This window comes from Morus notabilis, unplaced genomic scaffold, assembly GCF_000414095.1.
Source record: "Morus notabilis unplaced genomic scaffold, ASM41409v2 Scaffold2307, whole genome shotgun sequence".
Lineage (NCBI taxonomy): Eukaryota > Viridiplantae > Streptophyta > Magnoliopsida > Rosales > Moraceae > Morus > Morus notabilis.
In genome coordinates, this window is record NW_010359459.1 from 67476 (window position 1) to 84372 (window position 16897).

The 16897-nt window shown below is 33.9% G+C and overlaps 3 protein-coding genes across 4 annotated transcripts; 1 reads left to right on the plus strand and 2 right to left on the minus strand.

Annotated features, from left to right (window-relative positions):
* Positions 1-2320: 2320 nt before the first annotated feature.
* LOC21389812 (endonuclease 1) lies at positions 2321-6963 on the minus strand. Its single transcript, XM_010094317.2, has 9 exons — positions 6750-6963; positions 5896-6076; positions 5667-5774; positions 5499-5554; positions 5311-5394; positions 5040-5135; positions 4842-4906; positions 4555-4628; positions 2321-2711 (listed from the first exon to the last, which is right to left on the minus strand). Exons 1-9 carry the CDS (start codon positions 6882-6884, stop codon positions 2587-2589), a joined length of 924 nt encoding a protein of 307 aa, XP_010092619.1. The 5' UTR covers positions 6885-6963; the 3' UTR covers positions 2321-2586.
* A 186-nt stretch (positions 6964-7149) lies between these two features.
* LOC21389813 (endonuclease 4) lies at positions 7150-11368 on the minus strand. Of its 2 annotated transcripts, none has more exons than XM_024163132.1 (10): positions 11146-11368; positions 10939-11054; positions 10062-10236; positions 9492-9599; positions 9346-9401; positions 8535-8618; positions 8343-8435; positions 7950-8017; positions 7789-7862; positions 7150-7486 (listed from the first exon to the last, which is right to left on the minus strand). In XM_024163132.1, the coding sequence occupies exons 1-10, from the start codon at positions 11147-11149 to the stop codon at positions 7368-7370; spliced, it is 897 nt and encodes a 298-aa protein (XP_024018900.1). In that variant the 5' UTR covers positions 11150-11368; the 3' UTR covers positions 7150-7367. The 2 variants fall into 2 exon arrangements, with proteins under 2 accessions (XP_024018900.1, XP_010092620.2); XM_010094318.2 differs by having other exon boundaries at positions 9492-9602.
* A 1318-nt stretch (positions 11369-12686) lies between these two features.
* Positions 12687-15446, plus strand: LOC21389814 (quinone oxidoreductase PIG3). Its single transcript, XM_010094319.2, has 6 exons — positions 12687-13040; positions 13670-13849; positions 14474-14555; positions 14640-14747; positions 14844-15002; positions 15150-15446. Exons 1-6 carry the CDS (start codon positions 12789-12791, stop codon positions 15344-15346), a joined length of 978 nt encoding a protein of 325 aa, XP_010092621.1. The 5' UTR covers positions 12687-12788; the 3' UTR covers positions 15347-15446.
* The last annotated feature ends 1451 nt before the right edge of the window (positions 15447-16897 follow it).

The following is a 16897-nucleotide window of genomic DNA, read 5'->3' on the forward strand; positions in this document are numbered from 1 at the left end:
TAAATAATATTATTAAATATATTAAATAATAATATATTAAATAAATATATTAATTAAACATATATAATACAAAAACGGTTTCAGAAAAGAGGGAAGAAAATGAAAAAGAAAAAAAAAAGTGAAATCCGTTTTTCAGAAAACAGAAAACGAAAACAAGAAAATGAAAACACCTTTTTTTCGTTTTCTGATTTCCACAAAAAGACAAAAACGTTTTTGGTTTTGTTTTTTAAAAAAAATTGCACCAAACACGTTTTTAACACCCGTTTTCATTTTTTTGCTTTGAAAACCGTGAAAAACGAAAACGAAAACGCAAACAAACGGGCCCTTAATTCCAAGTTTCCAACTTTTCCAATCTACCAAAACGAATGTTCTTAGTTGCTTCGTTTCTTTTACTATAGCTTATAATTGAAATTTCGTAAGAATTGACTACTTTAATTTTCTGTTTTTGTAGCTTTGTCGTTGTCGTTGTGTATTTTGTCTCCCGCGATCTCGGAGCCGCCTCAAAAACTCCGAATCTGCCTATGGCCTAATGTGCGGATCCAACTCCAAATTTCAATACGTGACGGTGGAGTCATCCTGTTTGGTTCGTTAATTTAAGTTTTTAATTCGAGTTGAGATATGATGTTGTGTGAGAGCTTTTTACTGTAACAAAAAAGTTAGATGTGACTGTTTTTTAGAGTTTTTTATTATAATAAAACTCGAATTCTAAACTCGAATCAACGAAAAGAACAGTAACTGAATAGAATTGTTTCGCAATTTGATTTTTGTTTCTTCCACAAGTAAAAGAAATAAGTATTTAAAACATGACTTTAGTAGCCTTTCTACTTGAAAGTGTTTTTTTCTTAATGGGTTAATCCTACAAATAGTTTTTGAGCTTCGATCTCAATCTCACTTTAGTTTCTGATTTTTAAAACGTCTCACAGTTAATTGTTGAGATTTTATTATGTTTCAATTTTAGTTCTTTCATTAGCTAGATATTAAATATCTAACAGAATATGTGAAAATTAAGGACAAAAATTGGAAACATATAAAGTTTAGAGACTAAAACAATATAAAAAATAAAAATTAATTATCACGTATAGTCTCTAAACTTTAGGTATTTCCACTTTTGCTCCCTAATTTACATATATTTCACCAAATATTTAGCATTTAGTTAATGGAAGGACAAAAATCAAAATGGAGTAAAACCTTAGAGACCTATTATGGGACATTTTAAAAGTCAGGAGTCAAAGTGGAATTGAGGGTGTCGATGTCTAATGCGACTCAACACCCACGTGTGAAAGCGCACAGTGTTCGAACTTCAATCTTAGCCTTTTCCCAGTCGGTGCTCCGATCTTTACCCGGATTCGGGTGTGCTTGCCTCGCACAGGAGATGGAATAACCTTGAAGAGAGGAGACGCCGGTGAGCCGGCCAAAGGCACTCCGACACTCAATTCAGTCGTGCTTTTTGAGAGCAATAAATGGAGTGGTAAGAGTTAGGCGGATAAATTGTCCTTACCTTAATAAATTATCATGAGGGTATTTATAGTTTGTTGTTGGCTGAGATTTGACCCACAACCCATCGAGGGTCCACAAATATGGCTATATGGGCCTGTCAAATAACGTGACACCTATTATCAATCAATAACTTTCATATCATGTCCATTCAATAGTGGAGATACTCCCAGTTGTGGCTAGACCCATACGGTGTGAAATCTCTTAAGCTTAGGGGTGTTCGGCCTCAAGCTGCCATGGGCACATACTGATCCTGCCGCGACAATAAATGGTGCCCGGGAGTGTCTCGAACAAGAGCTGGAGCTCTCCTGATTTGTTCAACATATATGGGGAGAATCATCAGAATAAGTGTACCTATTCAACATACGTTCGTCCAAACAGTACTCAGCATGACACGCCGACCATACCCCAACAGATAATAAACCTCAAAACTATTTGTGAGATTAATCCTTTCCTAGTTTAAAAGCAAATTAAAGTTGTTAATGTTCATGCAAAAACTAAAAAGTTGTTGACATGACCCATGTCTTAAGCGCGGGTACATTTCTCTAGCTGAAATGAGAAATTAGCATTAAAATCTTTCCTCAATTCCTCATTGTTTTTGCTGCAATATGATGTCCTTTTGCTATATACACACACACGCATAGCTGCAAACCACTAATTTATTTTGTAGGAGTTTATCTGTTAGGACTAGAAAAAATGAATTACCAATAGTTATTTATTTTTTAACTTTTAAATTTGTATAAAAAACTGTATATTCTATATACTTTTTAGATTTGATGTGATTTTGACTAAAAAAAAAAACTGACACTACCACTGGAGTGGCCTACCGGAGAAAGTCCCTTATTTTGTGTGAAACTTCTGATAAAAGTTCAGAATTATACATTTTTGTTACATTTTCTTAGGGAAACAATTTTGTTACAATTAATGCATATGAATCCTTACAAGTATGGGCATTACCGTCATCAGGCATCACATAAGTACTAAACGAATCTAGACAATTTTGCATATTGAGGAGTGGTCTAACCAAAGAATTGGTTGATGAAAATACATATAATACATATATGATCTCTTATATGTATTAACGTTGGTTGGTTATGTTGGAGTGGCAAATCCTTCTTCGGAGTCACCCAAAACCCTGTTCAAAATCATGGCCAATCGTACTCCACCCTGAGCTATGCGTTTCATTAGAATTGGCATCCTCGAATTAAAGTAATCATCTGTAAACAAACCAACACAAGATTTGCACTTAGAACTCAACACCTTCTTTTTGTTTTCAAGTGATCACCGGTTTTTGTGAGCGTTTCAGGTCAAATATGAGATTAGGGACAAAAATAAACAAATATATCGTATTACTCTATATATTCATATCATAACTCTGAAACAAATTGGAGCCACGTTGAGCTTGTTTGGCCCAGTACGAAGCCCAACATTTTTTTTTCACAGGTCTTGCCCAGTCCAAACTCCCGACCCGGCCCATTTAACATTTTTTTAAAAAAATTAAATAAAAAATAAAAAAATTTATTTACACCCTAAAATTTTATTAAGGCACCTAAAGTATTTAAAATATAAATTTATTTAATTTTTAATATGAAAAGCTCACATAATTTCATACCCTTGTATAATACACCCCATATTTTTCACGTTTCATTCTTTCTTAAAAAATTAAGGGCGCGTTTTAAACTTGTTTTAAAATAATTTTTTTTGTATGAAAATAAAAATAAAACGTTTTTAATTTCAGATATAAATTATTTTTAAAAATGTGTTTTGTAATTTTATCAAGAAATTATTTTCAGTGTAAAAAATTTCATTAATGTTTCTCTTTCTCTCTCTGCAAGAAAGATGAGAAAACGAAAATAAAAAAATGAAAAACACTAAAAGTTATTTTTTATTTATCTCTTATTTTACACTAAATCAAAAAATTATTTTTATTTTTATTTTTTATCTTTATTGCGCTAAACGTCGTTTTAAAAACGTTTTTATTTTTTTTTTCCTCAAAAAATGTGAAAAATAAAAACGAAATCAATTCCAAACAGACCTAAGTTCTTTTTTTCTTTTTGGTTAAGATCTTTCAATATGACTTTTTCTTTTCCTTTTTTTTTTGGCTCATTTTCATCTAAATATTTTTCTCGGGTGTGGATTTAGGAGGGCTAATTGGTTTCCAAATGAAGAAACGCTTGCTTCCCCCGAAGGCTGCAGAGGAATTGTATCAAGGAAAAAAACGCTTGAGGAAATCCGATCCAACAGTCGAATTTCTAAAAGAAAAAACTTAAACTTGAGAATCGAAAATATTTTCAGTGAGTATCTCTGGCTGCTTCTTCTTTATTCTGGAGAATCAAAATTTTTTTATTCATTTTCATTTGAAAGAAGAGAAAAGGTTGAGTGTGTATATAAGGGTATTTACGGACTTATGTGGGCTTTAAATATTACAAATAAAATAAATTAAAAAATTTTAGGATGCTTTAATAAAATCTTGAAGTGTCAATAAAATATCCCATAAAAACTCCATTATATGAATAAAAAATAATAATAACACTTAATTATATGAATGAAATAAATAGTAGAACTCACAAAATTATGGTCAATATGTAGTTAGTAAAAGCCCCCACATGTGAGCTGTTATATGTCATACGGAAAGCCTTTGTCTCTTGTGGCGGGCCAAGTAACGTCATTATAATCAATAGGTTTAGGGCCGTTTAGTTCGCCGATTCGAGTTTTTAATTCGAATTGAGATGTGATTTTATGTGAGAGCTTTTTACTGTAGCAAAAAAGTTAGATATGACTGTTTGTGAGAGCTTTTTACTGAAGCAAAACTAGAATTCTAAACTCGAATCAGCGAAATGAATGGAATCTTAGATTACATCTAGTTAATCGAGGCATAATTGCATCATGTAATTATAAAAGGTAACAAAATTAGCATGACATGATAATCTTTCATTTAAATTTAGTTTCTTTTTTTTTTTTTTTGGACAGAAAGTTCCGCTTAAATTAGTTATCTCATAAGCAAAATATGGGTTAGTATATGTGTTCGTTTAAATTTGTAAATGTCTTTGCAATATATACCTGCAAGAGTTTCGCCAGGATCAACACCTTTATATCCCCATTTGCAAGCTATGTCTATGCTCTCAACAGCATATCTAGTAATAATTATAAAAAAAAAAAAAAAAGAAAGCAATCAAGAAAATGTAAGAACTAATATGTATGATAATGCCGTTAATGCCTGAGGCAAAGAGAGATCATAAAGCAAAAAAATAAAAAAATAAAGATAAAAATAAATTAAAAAAAGAAGAGAGAGAGAGAGAGAGAGAGAGAGAGAGAGAGATCAGAAGAGATATTCGGAGAATACTAACTTGTTTATGCAAGAAGCAAGATCATCACAATGTCTCCAGGATGAAACGTCATCTGACCAGATTCCCTATGATCCATAATTAATTTAATTAATCTAGTTTCTTTTACGTGTGTGTGTGTGTGTACATACATACATCTATACATCTACATGTGTGTGTATCAGTGTAGGATGAACTATATACCACAGAAACTGGTCTTACATCTGTAAAGTTTCCTTCAATGTCTTGCAGCAGAAGGTCCAAATCCTTGTTGTAATAATCTGCTAGAGCTGTCAGTAAAATCTCCCTATCCCATACCTTTTCATTTCAATATTATAAGCGATCAGTCATTAACAAATGAAAAAAAAAAAAAAAAAAGCTCACACACACACACACACATATATATATATGGTTTGTCTATATATATATATATTATGTGTGTATATATATCACAAGGTTGTTAGGAGAGGTTAAAAGGAGAGAGGTGAACTACATGGTGCAAATTTGATTTGTGCCTGAACCAGCGTAAGTTGACGGTGTTTCCCCCTTCATCGGTTGTGAATCCAACGTGCATTGGCTAAGAAAAGCAAGAAGAAAAATCATAGAAATCTCAATATGCATACGTTAAAAAATTTTCTAACGAGGAAAAGAAAAATTAGTAGGAAATTAACGCTTTCATACCTGGTGAATATCTCCCATGAAGTGAGATAGGAACAACAAGGCCTCAGTCATATTATCTGCAAGTTTTTTTTTTTTTTTTTTTCAACATAAATTAAGTTTAGCCACAAAAGTCTATTGAGGAGTCCAACTAGTTGAAAAATTTTGACTAGGCTTGTCACGCTTTCTTACATCGGCGGTCGGAGGTCCCCTCTCGATAATGCGAAAGCTGAGAGGTGAAATTCTGGATTGCACCAGCAACACACATGTCCTCCAAACCGTGTGGATCATGGCAGTCCCCTAAACCACGTGAGAAACATTCAAATTAAGTTCTATTATCCAAATTAGCACCGGTGATTGCGATTAGTTCGATAGTAATTTACTAATTTTCAGGCACAAATTTTTAGCATGAGTTGCTTACTGGAATAATCGAAGCTACAAGCATTGTCCGGAGTGTCAATGAAGTGAAGAGAGCTAGTCCATCGGTATCGGTACCAATGGCGGATTTGGTCAGGCCACACGCAAAGCGCCGACAAGTCGCCTTTCACATAGTGAGGTAATAGATTTTCAACTGCTTCTCCAGCCTCTGGCTCTAGCAGTGCCTGCTCAAATGTTATTTGATTTTGCAGCAATTAGTTCATTTATGTTCTTTAATGTGTCCTTTTGCAGTTATCAGGCTTAATGAATCTGGATTTTGGTTAATTTGTTTGGTCAAGTGATCCCGTGCAAGTTAAAAATGATGTTAAAAAAATAGAAAAAAAAATTAAAAATAAAAAACCAGCTTTTAACCGGTTAATATAGCCCTATACATCTCTGTTGCTTGGTACCGTGATTTCTCCTCTTCTAATCAATTTCATCAATCTCGTAGTCATGTTAAATAACAAAAATATCCCTGGAAAGGAAACTAACCCCACGATCTAATCTGTTGCGAGTATGCAAGTCTTTATAAGACGTGTATTCTTATGATTACCTTAAAGTTGCAATTCTACATGATACATCAATTTAACTTGTTCATCATCATTTTAAAGTTGCAATTCTACATGATACATCAATTTAACTTGTTCATCATCATTTTAAAGTTGCAATTCTACATGATACATCAATTTAACTTGTTCATCATCATTTTAAAGTTGCAATTCTACATGATACATCAATTTAACTTGTTCATCATCATTTGACTTCACAAGCAAAAAAATGCAAGAAAATATGTGGGACCACTAGAACAAAGCTATAGAAACGACGTCTACTTTCCAGGGGAAATGGAATAAACTATACCTGGGCAATACGACATGTCATAATATGACCCTCTTTACTCCAGCCCTGAGCCCTTGGAACCATAATAGAAGCAAAACCCAGCAGCCAAAGAGCCCCAAAAGGAACTAATCCTGCAAAACCACTACACCTATCCATATCTTCAAATCTTTTTCTCTTCTCCAATAATCTATTTTTTTATTTTTTTTATTTCCAATATGATAAACATTCCAGTCGATATATCTAACAAGTAGTTACATACATGTGTGTATATCTATATGTACATATATATAAACTCTTTGCAGGTCTTCATTGAGTGCAAGTTTAGTATTCCAACAACTTTACGTTTTAATGTTTTCCCACATTTCCAAAGTTAACTTCTAACACAAGCAAGATTGAAGATGAAGCATATTCTGAAACAGGGTAGGCATCATCAATTTATTTATCATATCAAGATTGAAGTCAATAAGCAACAATCATAAAATAGCAATTTCTCTTCTTTTGTCTTAAAGGAGTTGACAACAGGGAATGGAAATCTATTAGTATTGGTTAAGGGCTCGCGTATGGGATATTTCAAGCTATAGACATAACCAATTATTGGGCCCCACTTTTTATGTGATCATTCTCGTATATCTCCTATCTTCATGCTTGGGCAATTTTTGCTTGAGAAGTGAAGATCCTATTAAGGGTAGCAGCCAAGCGAACCCCAGCTTGAGCTAGCCTCTTCTCCACAACAGGAAGCCGGGAAAGGAAGTATTCATCTACAAACAGAACAGAAAGTTAAAAGGTGAATCTGGAACCAAAATAGCTTTTCTGATTAAAAGTTTACACATATGATTATACGAAAAAGATTACGTGCCACATAAGCATTACGTGGCACATGCATGACTTGGCTTCAGTTATGGTAATCCTTGCCTAACATGCAGAGTTGAGCGCAAGAGCATGTAAAAATAATCAATAAGAAAATGGTAATATAAGATATAATAATGCAGTTTTTCTAATACAAGAAAAATATAAAGGGGATATCTAGTTTCTTTAGTTTGATTTGAGATGACGAAATTACCTCCCAAAGTGCTTCCTGGTGTGGCATTTCTGTAAGCAAACTTGCATGCTAAACTAATGCTCTCAGAGGCATACCTGGAAAATCAATAGCTATTTAAAGAACTTTGGTGAACAGAAAGTACGTATTAGGTATAAATACACCAGAAAAGAATATGAACTTACGGATTTGGACAAACTGTGTGATTATTTGCGCAATTTTCCCATGACGGCACATCATTAATCCAAGCATTCTATAAATAGCACCAACATTGATGAGCTTAAACTCACAATAGTTTGTACAACACGTCTACCCTATTATAGATGCAATCAATTTACCAAAAAGGTTATGTTACCAGAGTCAAAGAAATGAGAAATGACATCAAAATTTCAATTATATTACTTTTAATCGACTATATTGAGCAATCTAAACGAAACCTATTTGAAGACGGTTCTTTTGTGTTTAACTTAATATCACGTTCTGTTCTGAAATCCTGCTTCATCCTCTCTTTTCAACTTTCACTTTGAAGAAGACAGAACTGAAATAGAACTTATCAACAAAAAAAAAGAGCAACATACTGAAAGATTTTGTTGAAGGGCCTGTATCATATTTGTGAGATCCTTATTGTAGAATGTCTTCAAAGCAGATTCAATGATCATGGTATCCCATACCTGGAACAAAACCAAATCTTACAGAATCAAACATATTGACTACTTATGTTGAAACGGTGCAGGCTTTCATGGAAGTTTGAGTTCATAATCAGTCCTTACATGGTGCAGGTTTGTCTTCCTACGATACCACCGTACTATTATTGAGTTCCCACCCAGATCTCCAACAAATCCGACATGTAGGGGCTGACAAAAATACAATGCAGAGTTCAGAAAATATATGACCCTTTTTGTTTTCAATCAATCTTCCATGCACAAGACAAAGAAATAAAGAAAGAAAATATCACCAAGATGCCATGAGAAGCTACGACTTTGTGTAGCAATTCTTCTCATAATTGGTCAATAAGCATGAGAAAAAACATGACTATGGTGGTGCAAACAGAGTGCGTTACGGGAAACAAACATAAATACAGAAGTTTAATGTACAATAATTAGTGTCCTCTTGAGCACAAACGACACATCCTTCACAAATGCGTAGTCTATATACTTTAATACTGATGACTGTTTCTAACCAAACATAAACAGCCATTATTGAACTATGGTGTAAACAACTATGTTTCAGAGTATACACAACTTCATCTACAAAATCCACACTTGGATGGAAAAAAACGTTAGTCTAAAAAAATCTAGTCCATGGAAGTAATCCAACCACAATGTAATTCGATAGTAAGCCACAAACGTTTATAAACACAGTAAAATTGGATCAGGGAAAAAAAAAGTTGCAACTGTTAATTTGAATTTCAAATAGTGACTAAATAGTTTCTACCTCTTTTTGTAGTCTTAAAGTTTTAAGTAGAAAACTAAGAAAAGTTGCAACTGTTGATTTGAGTTTTAAATAGCTTGCCACTAGATAGTTTGTAATTTTTTTTTCGGTAGCCTTAAAAGTTTTAAGGAATTGTTAGGAAGAGCAAACCTGATGGACATCCCCAATAAAATGAGATAGAAACATAAGTGCTTCCGTTAAATTATCTGTAACCAACAAAAGACATAATTAGACTGAATCAGAAAATTGTTTATCAAGTATCGATATCTGTCATCCAGTTATACAGAGGTCCTCACATTTCGACTCTAAAATGGAGTCTTGATATCCCTTTGACAGTTGAGATGTATAGTTGTAAATTGCCGCAGTTACGCATCTACCTTTATGTCCATAAGAATCATGGCAATCTCCTATTATGAAGGGGACGAGAGTGAGCTTTTTTGTTTTTGGCAATAAAGCAGCAAGTATAAATATTGAGAGGACAATCTAGGGACGTTTTCCTAGGTAGTTTGCCTTAATTTATCAGCTAATCAAATTTTGATTTGTGAAGAAGCATATATAAGAGCTTTGTTTTACTTAGTTTTTAGAGAAAAAGCTTTCCAGATTTAGGCTTGTAGCTTGGTCCTAATCTCAATTTATTTTACCATTTTTAAAACGTTTCCTTATTAAATCTACTTTTCTCAGAGCCAATCAAAGATCTACACAGAACAGTTGTTCACAATGAGGCACAGGAAAACAGAGGCAATACCACAGTCAAAAAAGTACTATAGCTGTAAATTGGGAAGCTAGTAGAAAGAATTAATGAATTTGCCAAGTAATATTCGTTAGACTAGCATTGTTTAACAGAAGAAATTAAGCTAGCTACTTACTGTGGAATTCGTAGTTACACCTGAAATCTGGTGTATCAACATAATGTAAGGCACTGCTCCATCGATAATGGAATCGAATCTCATCAGGCCAAGAGCAAACCGATGCAAGATCACCCTCAGCAGAATCAGGAAGCAATCTTTTCACTGCAGCCAGAGCTTCTTCAGTCAGATATCCCTGAACCAAACAAGAACTCTCCCATTAATTCAGCGGGGGAGAAAAAAAAAAAAGAACTCTCCCATCAGTGGTAAAGATTAGATGCTCTGATCCTTTATCACCGAGAACAACATAAAGAAACGCAATCAATCACACATAAGATTTATAGCAGTTTGTTAAGCCACTGCAAAATTTCACTATAAGGAAAACCAAAAAAAAAAACAATATATATATATATATATAAGACTCTCTATTTCCCTCTAACCTAATTCTCAAAATCAGTGCCCCCCAATAGAGGTAAAACCAGGGAACACGAACATACATGTGCGAAAACATCACATTCTTGCGCTAACTCTACATCATGGAGATAATTAGTCTTCATAGACTCAACAATCAGAAATCTATTTGTTATCAGAAATTGATTGCGAAACCCACAATACACCTTTCCTCAAATGCAAGTTGAAGCACATCCCATAACCCAGTAGATGATCTCCTATGAAACGAAATTAGCAAAACACCATTTCTACTCCAAATTAAGCATAAAACCCAAATGGCCCATCACAATTAGTCCTATGAAACCAAAACAGAAAGTGGATTAAAAATCATTCCTTTTTCTTTGGCCTCCATCAAATCAGTCCCTAGTAACGTCATTCTTCAAAATTATCAAAAGATAAATAAATGAACAAATAAAATCACACACACAAACGTTTAAGAGAAACTTACCTCTGCAATCTTACACGTTGCATAGTGGCCTTCCTTTCCCCACCCCAGAATTCCAGGTATCAATACCAGAAAAACAAGTTCTACCCAGGTCAACCATAGCCTAGATCTGTTCATATCTGAAAACAAAAACTTGAAATTTTCAGTGACGAGTCAAACTTAATCCATTGCGAGATTTGAAATATTCAGGTAAATGTGCAGGCTTTTTACTCATTTCTCCGTAATTCAAAAGTCAAAAGACTTTCATTTGAAATTGGGATTTCTTCTCTCTTCACTAAAATAGTTTCCCAGCGACGAGAGTTAGACTGTGGGGATAAAAGTGGAAGGATTACGGCGTGGCAAGGACGTAAAATATGAGAAATAAGAGCATGTTGTGTTTGGTTCTTTTGGTAAAATTGGAGGGAAAGAAAATACAGGAATATGTTATACTTCTTTTTCCTCAACCAGAAGGATAATAGGTACTTTTTCTTTGTTGTTTTTTCTTTAATAGGATGATAATTAATTGGACGGGAAATTAGAATGAATTAGGTATGCTTCATGAGTAAGGAAATATATTATGTTCATGTTCATTTCACTGATTCGAGTTTTGTTATAATAAAAAACTATCAGAAACAGTCATATTTAACTTTTTTGTTACAGTAAAAAGCTCTCAATCACATCTAAACTCAAATTAAAAACTCGAATCAACGAACTAAACGGATTTATGTTTCTTTTTCGTTCTTTTGTTTTTAGAATAAGTAAAGGTATACTTTTTTTTCATCATTAGTAAATGTATGCTTTCATTTTAAGTTTGTTATTTTTATTTTCCGTTGGTTAAAAAGGGGATCGGGTGGTATACCTCATGCTTTCATTCACACGGCGGGGTATGCCCAAGAAACACGGGACCATCGAGGAGTGATAAAGGCTTAAACTATTCTTCCAGTAACTATCTACATAGTTTTCACTTTTCCTACTTATGACGGACCCTACAAGGATTTCTCAAAAGCGTTGGACAACCTTTAGCCGATATGGAGACTCAAACCTTGAATAAATGAGCAGAGAAGGCCTACCAAAATCGTCCTTACTATTAGACCACGACGGTCGATGGTAAATTTATTGTTGTTTAAACTTTAAGTCAGCTTTGCTAAATAATATAGACGGGATTTTAGTACAATTATCTTATGAACATGTGATTTGAAAAACTCTAAAACGATCAGGTGGTCCATCGTACTTAAAAATTTCCATCATTTATTCGATAAATTAAATGTCGTTTGCTAAAAAAAAAACAAAAATTTCGTTTGTCGTCTTTTTTTTTTTAAAGGATATAGTTTCTTCAATAAACGACAAAAAGTTTTGCTTATATCGTTTTTGTTAAAAAGAAAAATATAAGAGGACGTTTGTTTCGTTACTAACTAAGGCATCGTTCATTTATCCTATTCGAGTTTAGAATTTGAGTTTTACTACAGTAAAAAGCTCTCAGAAACAGTCACATTTAACTTTTTGCTATAGTGAAAAGCTCTCACATAAAATCACATATTAACTCGAATTAAAAACTCGAATCAGTGAACTAAACGGGCCCAAAACGTCCTCTAAGTTTGAGTTTACAATCTTGTTCTTGATTTGAAATTAGTGTCGTTTGCCTACGCAAGACTTACGACATATCGTTTTATGCGAAGAAACCTGCACAAGTGAAGACGTTGAAAATGATACAATTGTTAGATTTTTAGATTTTCAAGGAAAAAACAAAAACAAAAAACAAAAAACAAAAAAAAAGAGAAAAACAAAAACAAAATGGGCATCGAGTAGACAAGTACTAGAAAAGGAACTGTCGTAAACGAAGCGAAGTTAAGGTTAAGATCGTTGATGAGAAAACGATGAAAGCAATAGTGATAACCTCCCCCGGCGGACCCGAAGTTCTGCAACTTCAGGAAGTAGAAGACCCTCAGCTCAACGACGACGAGGTCCTCATAAAGGTCGAAGCCACCGCCCTCAACCGAGCCGATACCCTTCAGAGGAAGGGCTCCTACCCTCCCCCCAAAGGCGCCAGCCCCTACCTCGGCCTCGAATGTTCTGGAACCATCCAAGCCGTCGGCAAAAATGTCTCCCGCTGGAACGTCGGCGACCAGGTTCTTTCAATTTCTTTTCTTTTCTTTTCTTTTTTGGCTCGTTTTTTGTCAATCGGAAGTTCGAGGAAGATGAAAATTCGGGCTCGATTCGTCAATTCGTAATCTTGATCAGAATTTTCTCAATCGAATTCGGGAACTCGAACGATTAGAAAACGTTTTTTCAAAATGGCGAGTACCAACATGAAAATGAGAACTTCATGGGGACAGTGCTGGGATTGATTCTGAAATTACGTTTGGTTATTATTTTTAAAGATTGTTTGAAAGTGGAATTGTATTTGTGTATACTTTTGGAAACGTGTATTAAGTTGTAGTTAGAAAATGAGAACATTTCAACTATTTTTTATGTTCTTAACAAAAACTATTCTCACTACTTTTGTTTTCGTTCTTGTTTTCAAAGCATTTACTAATTGAACGCTGCTTAGGGATCGTTTTCGTTTTCGTTTTCGTGCCTTAAAAACATGTAAATTTTTTTTCAGAAACATAAAAAAAAAATACCAAAACGCACCCTATTTATGTATATGTATATGTATATGTATATGTATATCGGTCTCAATTCGACCTTTTTTATTTTGAGAGTAGAAATTTTAATGGCTGCAAAATTAGGGACTGAGAATGTTATGGTGGAATAGGTGTGTGCTCTTCTGAGTGGGGGAGGGTATGCGGAGAAGGTGGCAGTGAGTGCTGGGCAAGTTCTTCCAGTGCCACCGGGCGTTTCTCTTGTGGAAGCTGCCAGTCTCCCGGAGGTCGCTTGCACTGTTTGGTCAACTGTTTTCATGACCAGTCGTCTCTCTGCCGGCGAATCATTTTTGGTAAATCTTTCAGTTCACCTTTATCTTCTCATGCATGACTTTACAATACAGTGATATTACCAACTACTCAATTATTGTAGTGATTGAACTATTACATGATTTGTGCAACACGTGTTATGATTTTGTGATTGTTGTAATGAGTGAAATGTCTGGTCTGGATGTCGCTGAGTATTATAAGATATTAAGATGTGATTTTTATTTTTACCGCATGTAACCTAAGGCGTTGTTTGGTAGGAGGGAAAAGGGTAAAGGGGGAAAAAGATGGGAGGATTAGTGGATAGATTTTGAAATTTAGGGTTGTTTGGTCGGAGGGAAAAGTGAAAAGGAGGATAGGGATAGGAGGATTAGTTGATAGATTTTGAAATTTAGGGTTGTTCAATAGGAGGGAATAGATTGCGTGAGGAGTTCAAACCTCAACAAAACTTCAATTTTGATACTTCCGAAATTGGGAGGATCGGAGGAGGGAATCCAAGCCAATCACAATAAGAGAAAGGTCCCTTCTTTTTTATTTTCCTTGTTTCTTATCAGACAGCCTAAACGATAAAATTCCATCACCATGACTTTGCATTGCTTTACCTGCATGGCATGAGGTTTCTTATACCACCAACTATTTTGAAAATTCAGGTCCATGGGGGATCTAGTGGCATTGGTACGTTTGCGATTCAGATTGCAAAATACCGGGGTGCAAGAGTATTTGTAACAGCAGGTCTAGCTGAACTCCTTTAGTATTTATGATATCATGACATAGTGCAGTTTCCGTGTATTCATATACTAGGATCTTAATCTCCAGGTAGCGAGGAGAAATTAGCTTTCTGCAAGAATCTTGGTGCTGATGTTTGTATCAATTATAAGACGGAGGACTTTGTTGCAAGAGTAAAGGAAGAAACCGGAGGGAAAGGTATTTTCTAATTGTTAGAAGGGCTAATGTTTCTGTGACTTCTGTTTCCAGTTATGTCATTAAAAAAAAAACGACTAACACATGTCAAAATGGTAGGTGTTGATGTTATTTTGGATAGCATTGGAGCATCCTATTTCAAAAGAAATCTCGAGAGCTTGAATTATGATGGTAGGCTTTTTATAATTGGCACCATGGGAGGAGCAGTTACAGAACTAAATCTCGGTTCTTTGCTTTTAAAGCGCCTTACTGTGCAAGGTATTACAGTTTATCTTGAGATTGGTACTGTGTATTTGGAGTTCGCTGTATTTTGGTTTCTCTCACCATAATGATTTCCTTGTTTTCTCTCCTTTCCCTTATTGAATATTATAACCCTTTGGTGGTTGTGTCTGATTTTTGATTCAGCGGCCGGCTTGCGTAGTAGAACTCCAGAAAACAAAGCAGTAATTGTTAGAGAAGTGGAGGAGAATGTTTGGCCTGCTATTGTGGCTGGTAAGGTGAAACCTGTGGTCTACAAATCTTTCCCGTTATCTGATGCTGGAGAGGCTCACAGGCTCATGGAGAGTAGCAACCACATAGGAAAAATACTGCTTGTTCCATGATTTCCATGGCTGGTTTGTACTTATGGCAATGCTTGCTTTAAGTTTAGACTGTAATGTAAGACCAATGAAAGTTGGAAATAAATGCCATTTTGTACGTAAATTCTAGCTTGAATGCCTTCCCAACATGGTCAGATATTGCCCAACATGAATGGAAACTATGCTAAATGATACATATTATCACCGATCAGATATGTTTCTGATGCTTAAAAGGGTATTGAAATTATTCAAGTTGTGAAGATGCAGGGACTTGATATGGAACCACATTGAAGCAGGTGAAACTGTTAGAAAATTGAAATCCACATGTTTCCTTTTATTTATTTATTTATTTTCTTTTTAATTCATACTTCTTTAAAAGAGAGCGAATCATGTTTGTTTTGTAGGTTTAAATCACTTTTTAAACCTTTTTGTTATAATGTGTTAATTTTTGTTCAATTTTTTTTGTTCAACTTAAACCTATGAATTAATCAACGCGCATAGCATTCCTCCAATTTAATTAAATTAATGGGACAGATTAGTGGGACAACTACCGCCCCATCCATTCCCACATGGACTTCTAAGCATTTGTTAAATAATAATTAAAAAAAGTTCAAGAAAATGCTAAACAGCAGGAAGGGATTAGTGTTCTTATTATCATTTCTGTCTAATAATCTTTTAATGCTAAAAAGTGAGTTTGGTTGGCAGTCAGTTTAGTTGGAAATTAGGAATGGGGTGGGGTCCCATTAAGGATTTTTTTTTTTTTTTTATATATATATATAGAGATTTTTAACTCTTTTTTTTTTCAAATTCCGAACTTTTTTTATAGAGATTTTTAACTTTATTTTCAAATTCCGATTTTATTTATTTTATTTAATAGGATATTTCAAGGAGCATCGAAACAACTCTTCTAGATAATTATTATAAAATAAAAAAGTATTCATATCTTCATAAGAAAGCATTGATTTTGGTCAGCATACGAAAAGAAAACGGGGACAAGATGGTCAACATTGCGATGCTCCTCAACCTAAGCAAAAATAAAAAATGAAAGAGAGTTTCTCTAATAAAATAAGAAAAATTAAGCAACTGATTATTTTTTATTTTCAGTCTTTAAATTTGTATCACAAATTATTTATTATGTATATTTTTTTAATCTAATATTATTTTAATTCAATGGTCTAAATCTAATGGTTGAAATTGATCTTATTAATAGAGAGGTCTTATTAGAAAAACTCTTCATATAATTAGTTTTTTGTCCGTTAAATTTGATTAAAATTAAATGAAATTAAAAAAATATGTAAAACAGACAGTTTTTTATACAAATCTGTTAACTGAAAACGGCTAAAAAAATAGACTACTACTCTGCTAGTAGTTCAATTTTTCTAATACTACAAGAGAAACTCCTAAATAAAAATTACAAAAATAATTTTTTTTTAAATTAGAGAGATTCTCTGATACGTTTGGCGTATCAATAGAGGTCTCATTCATTTCACTGATTCGAGTTTAGAATTCAAGTTTTACTACAGTAAAAAATTTTAAAAAATAATCACATTTAACTTTTTTGCTACAGTAAAAAGT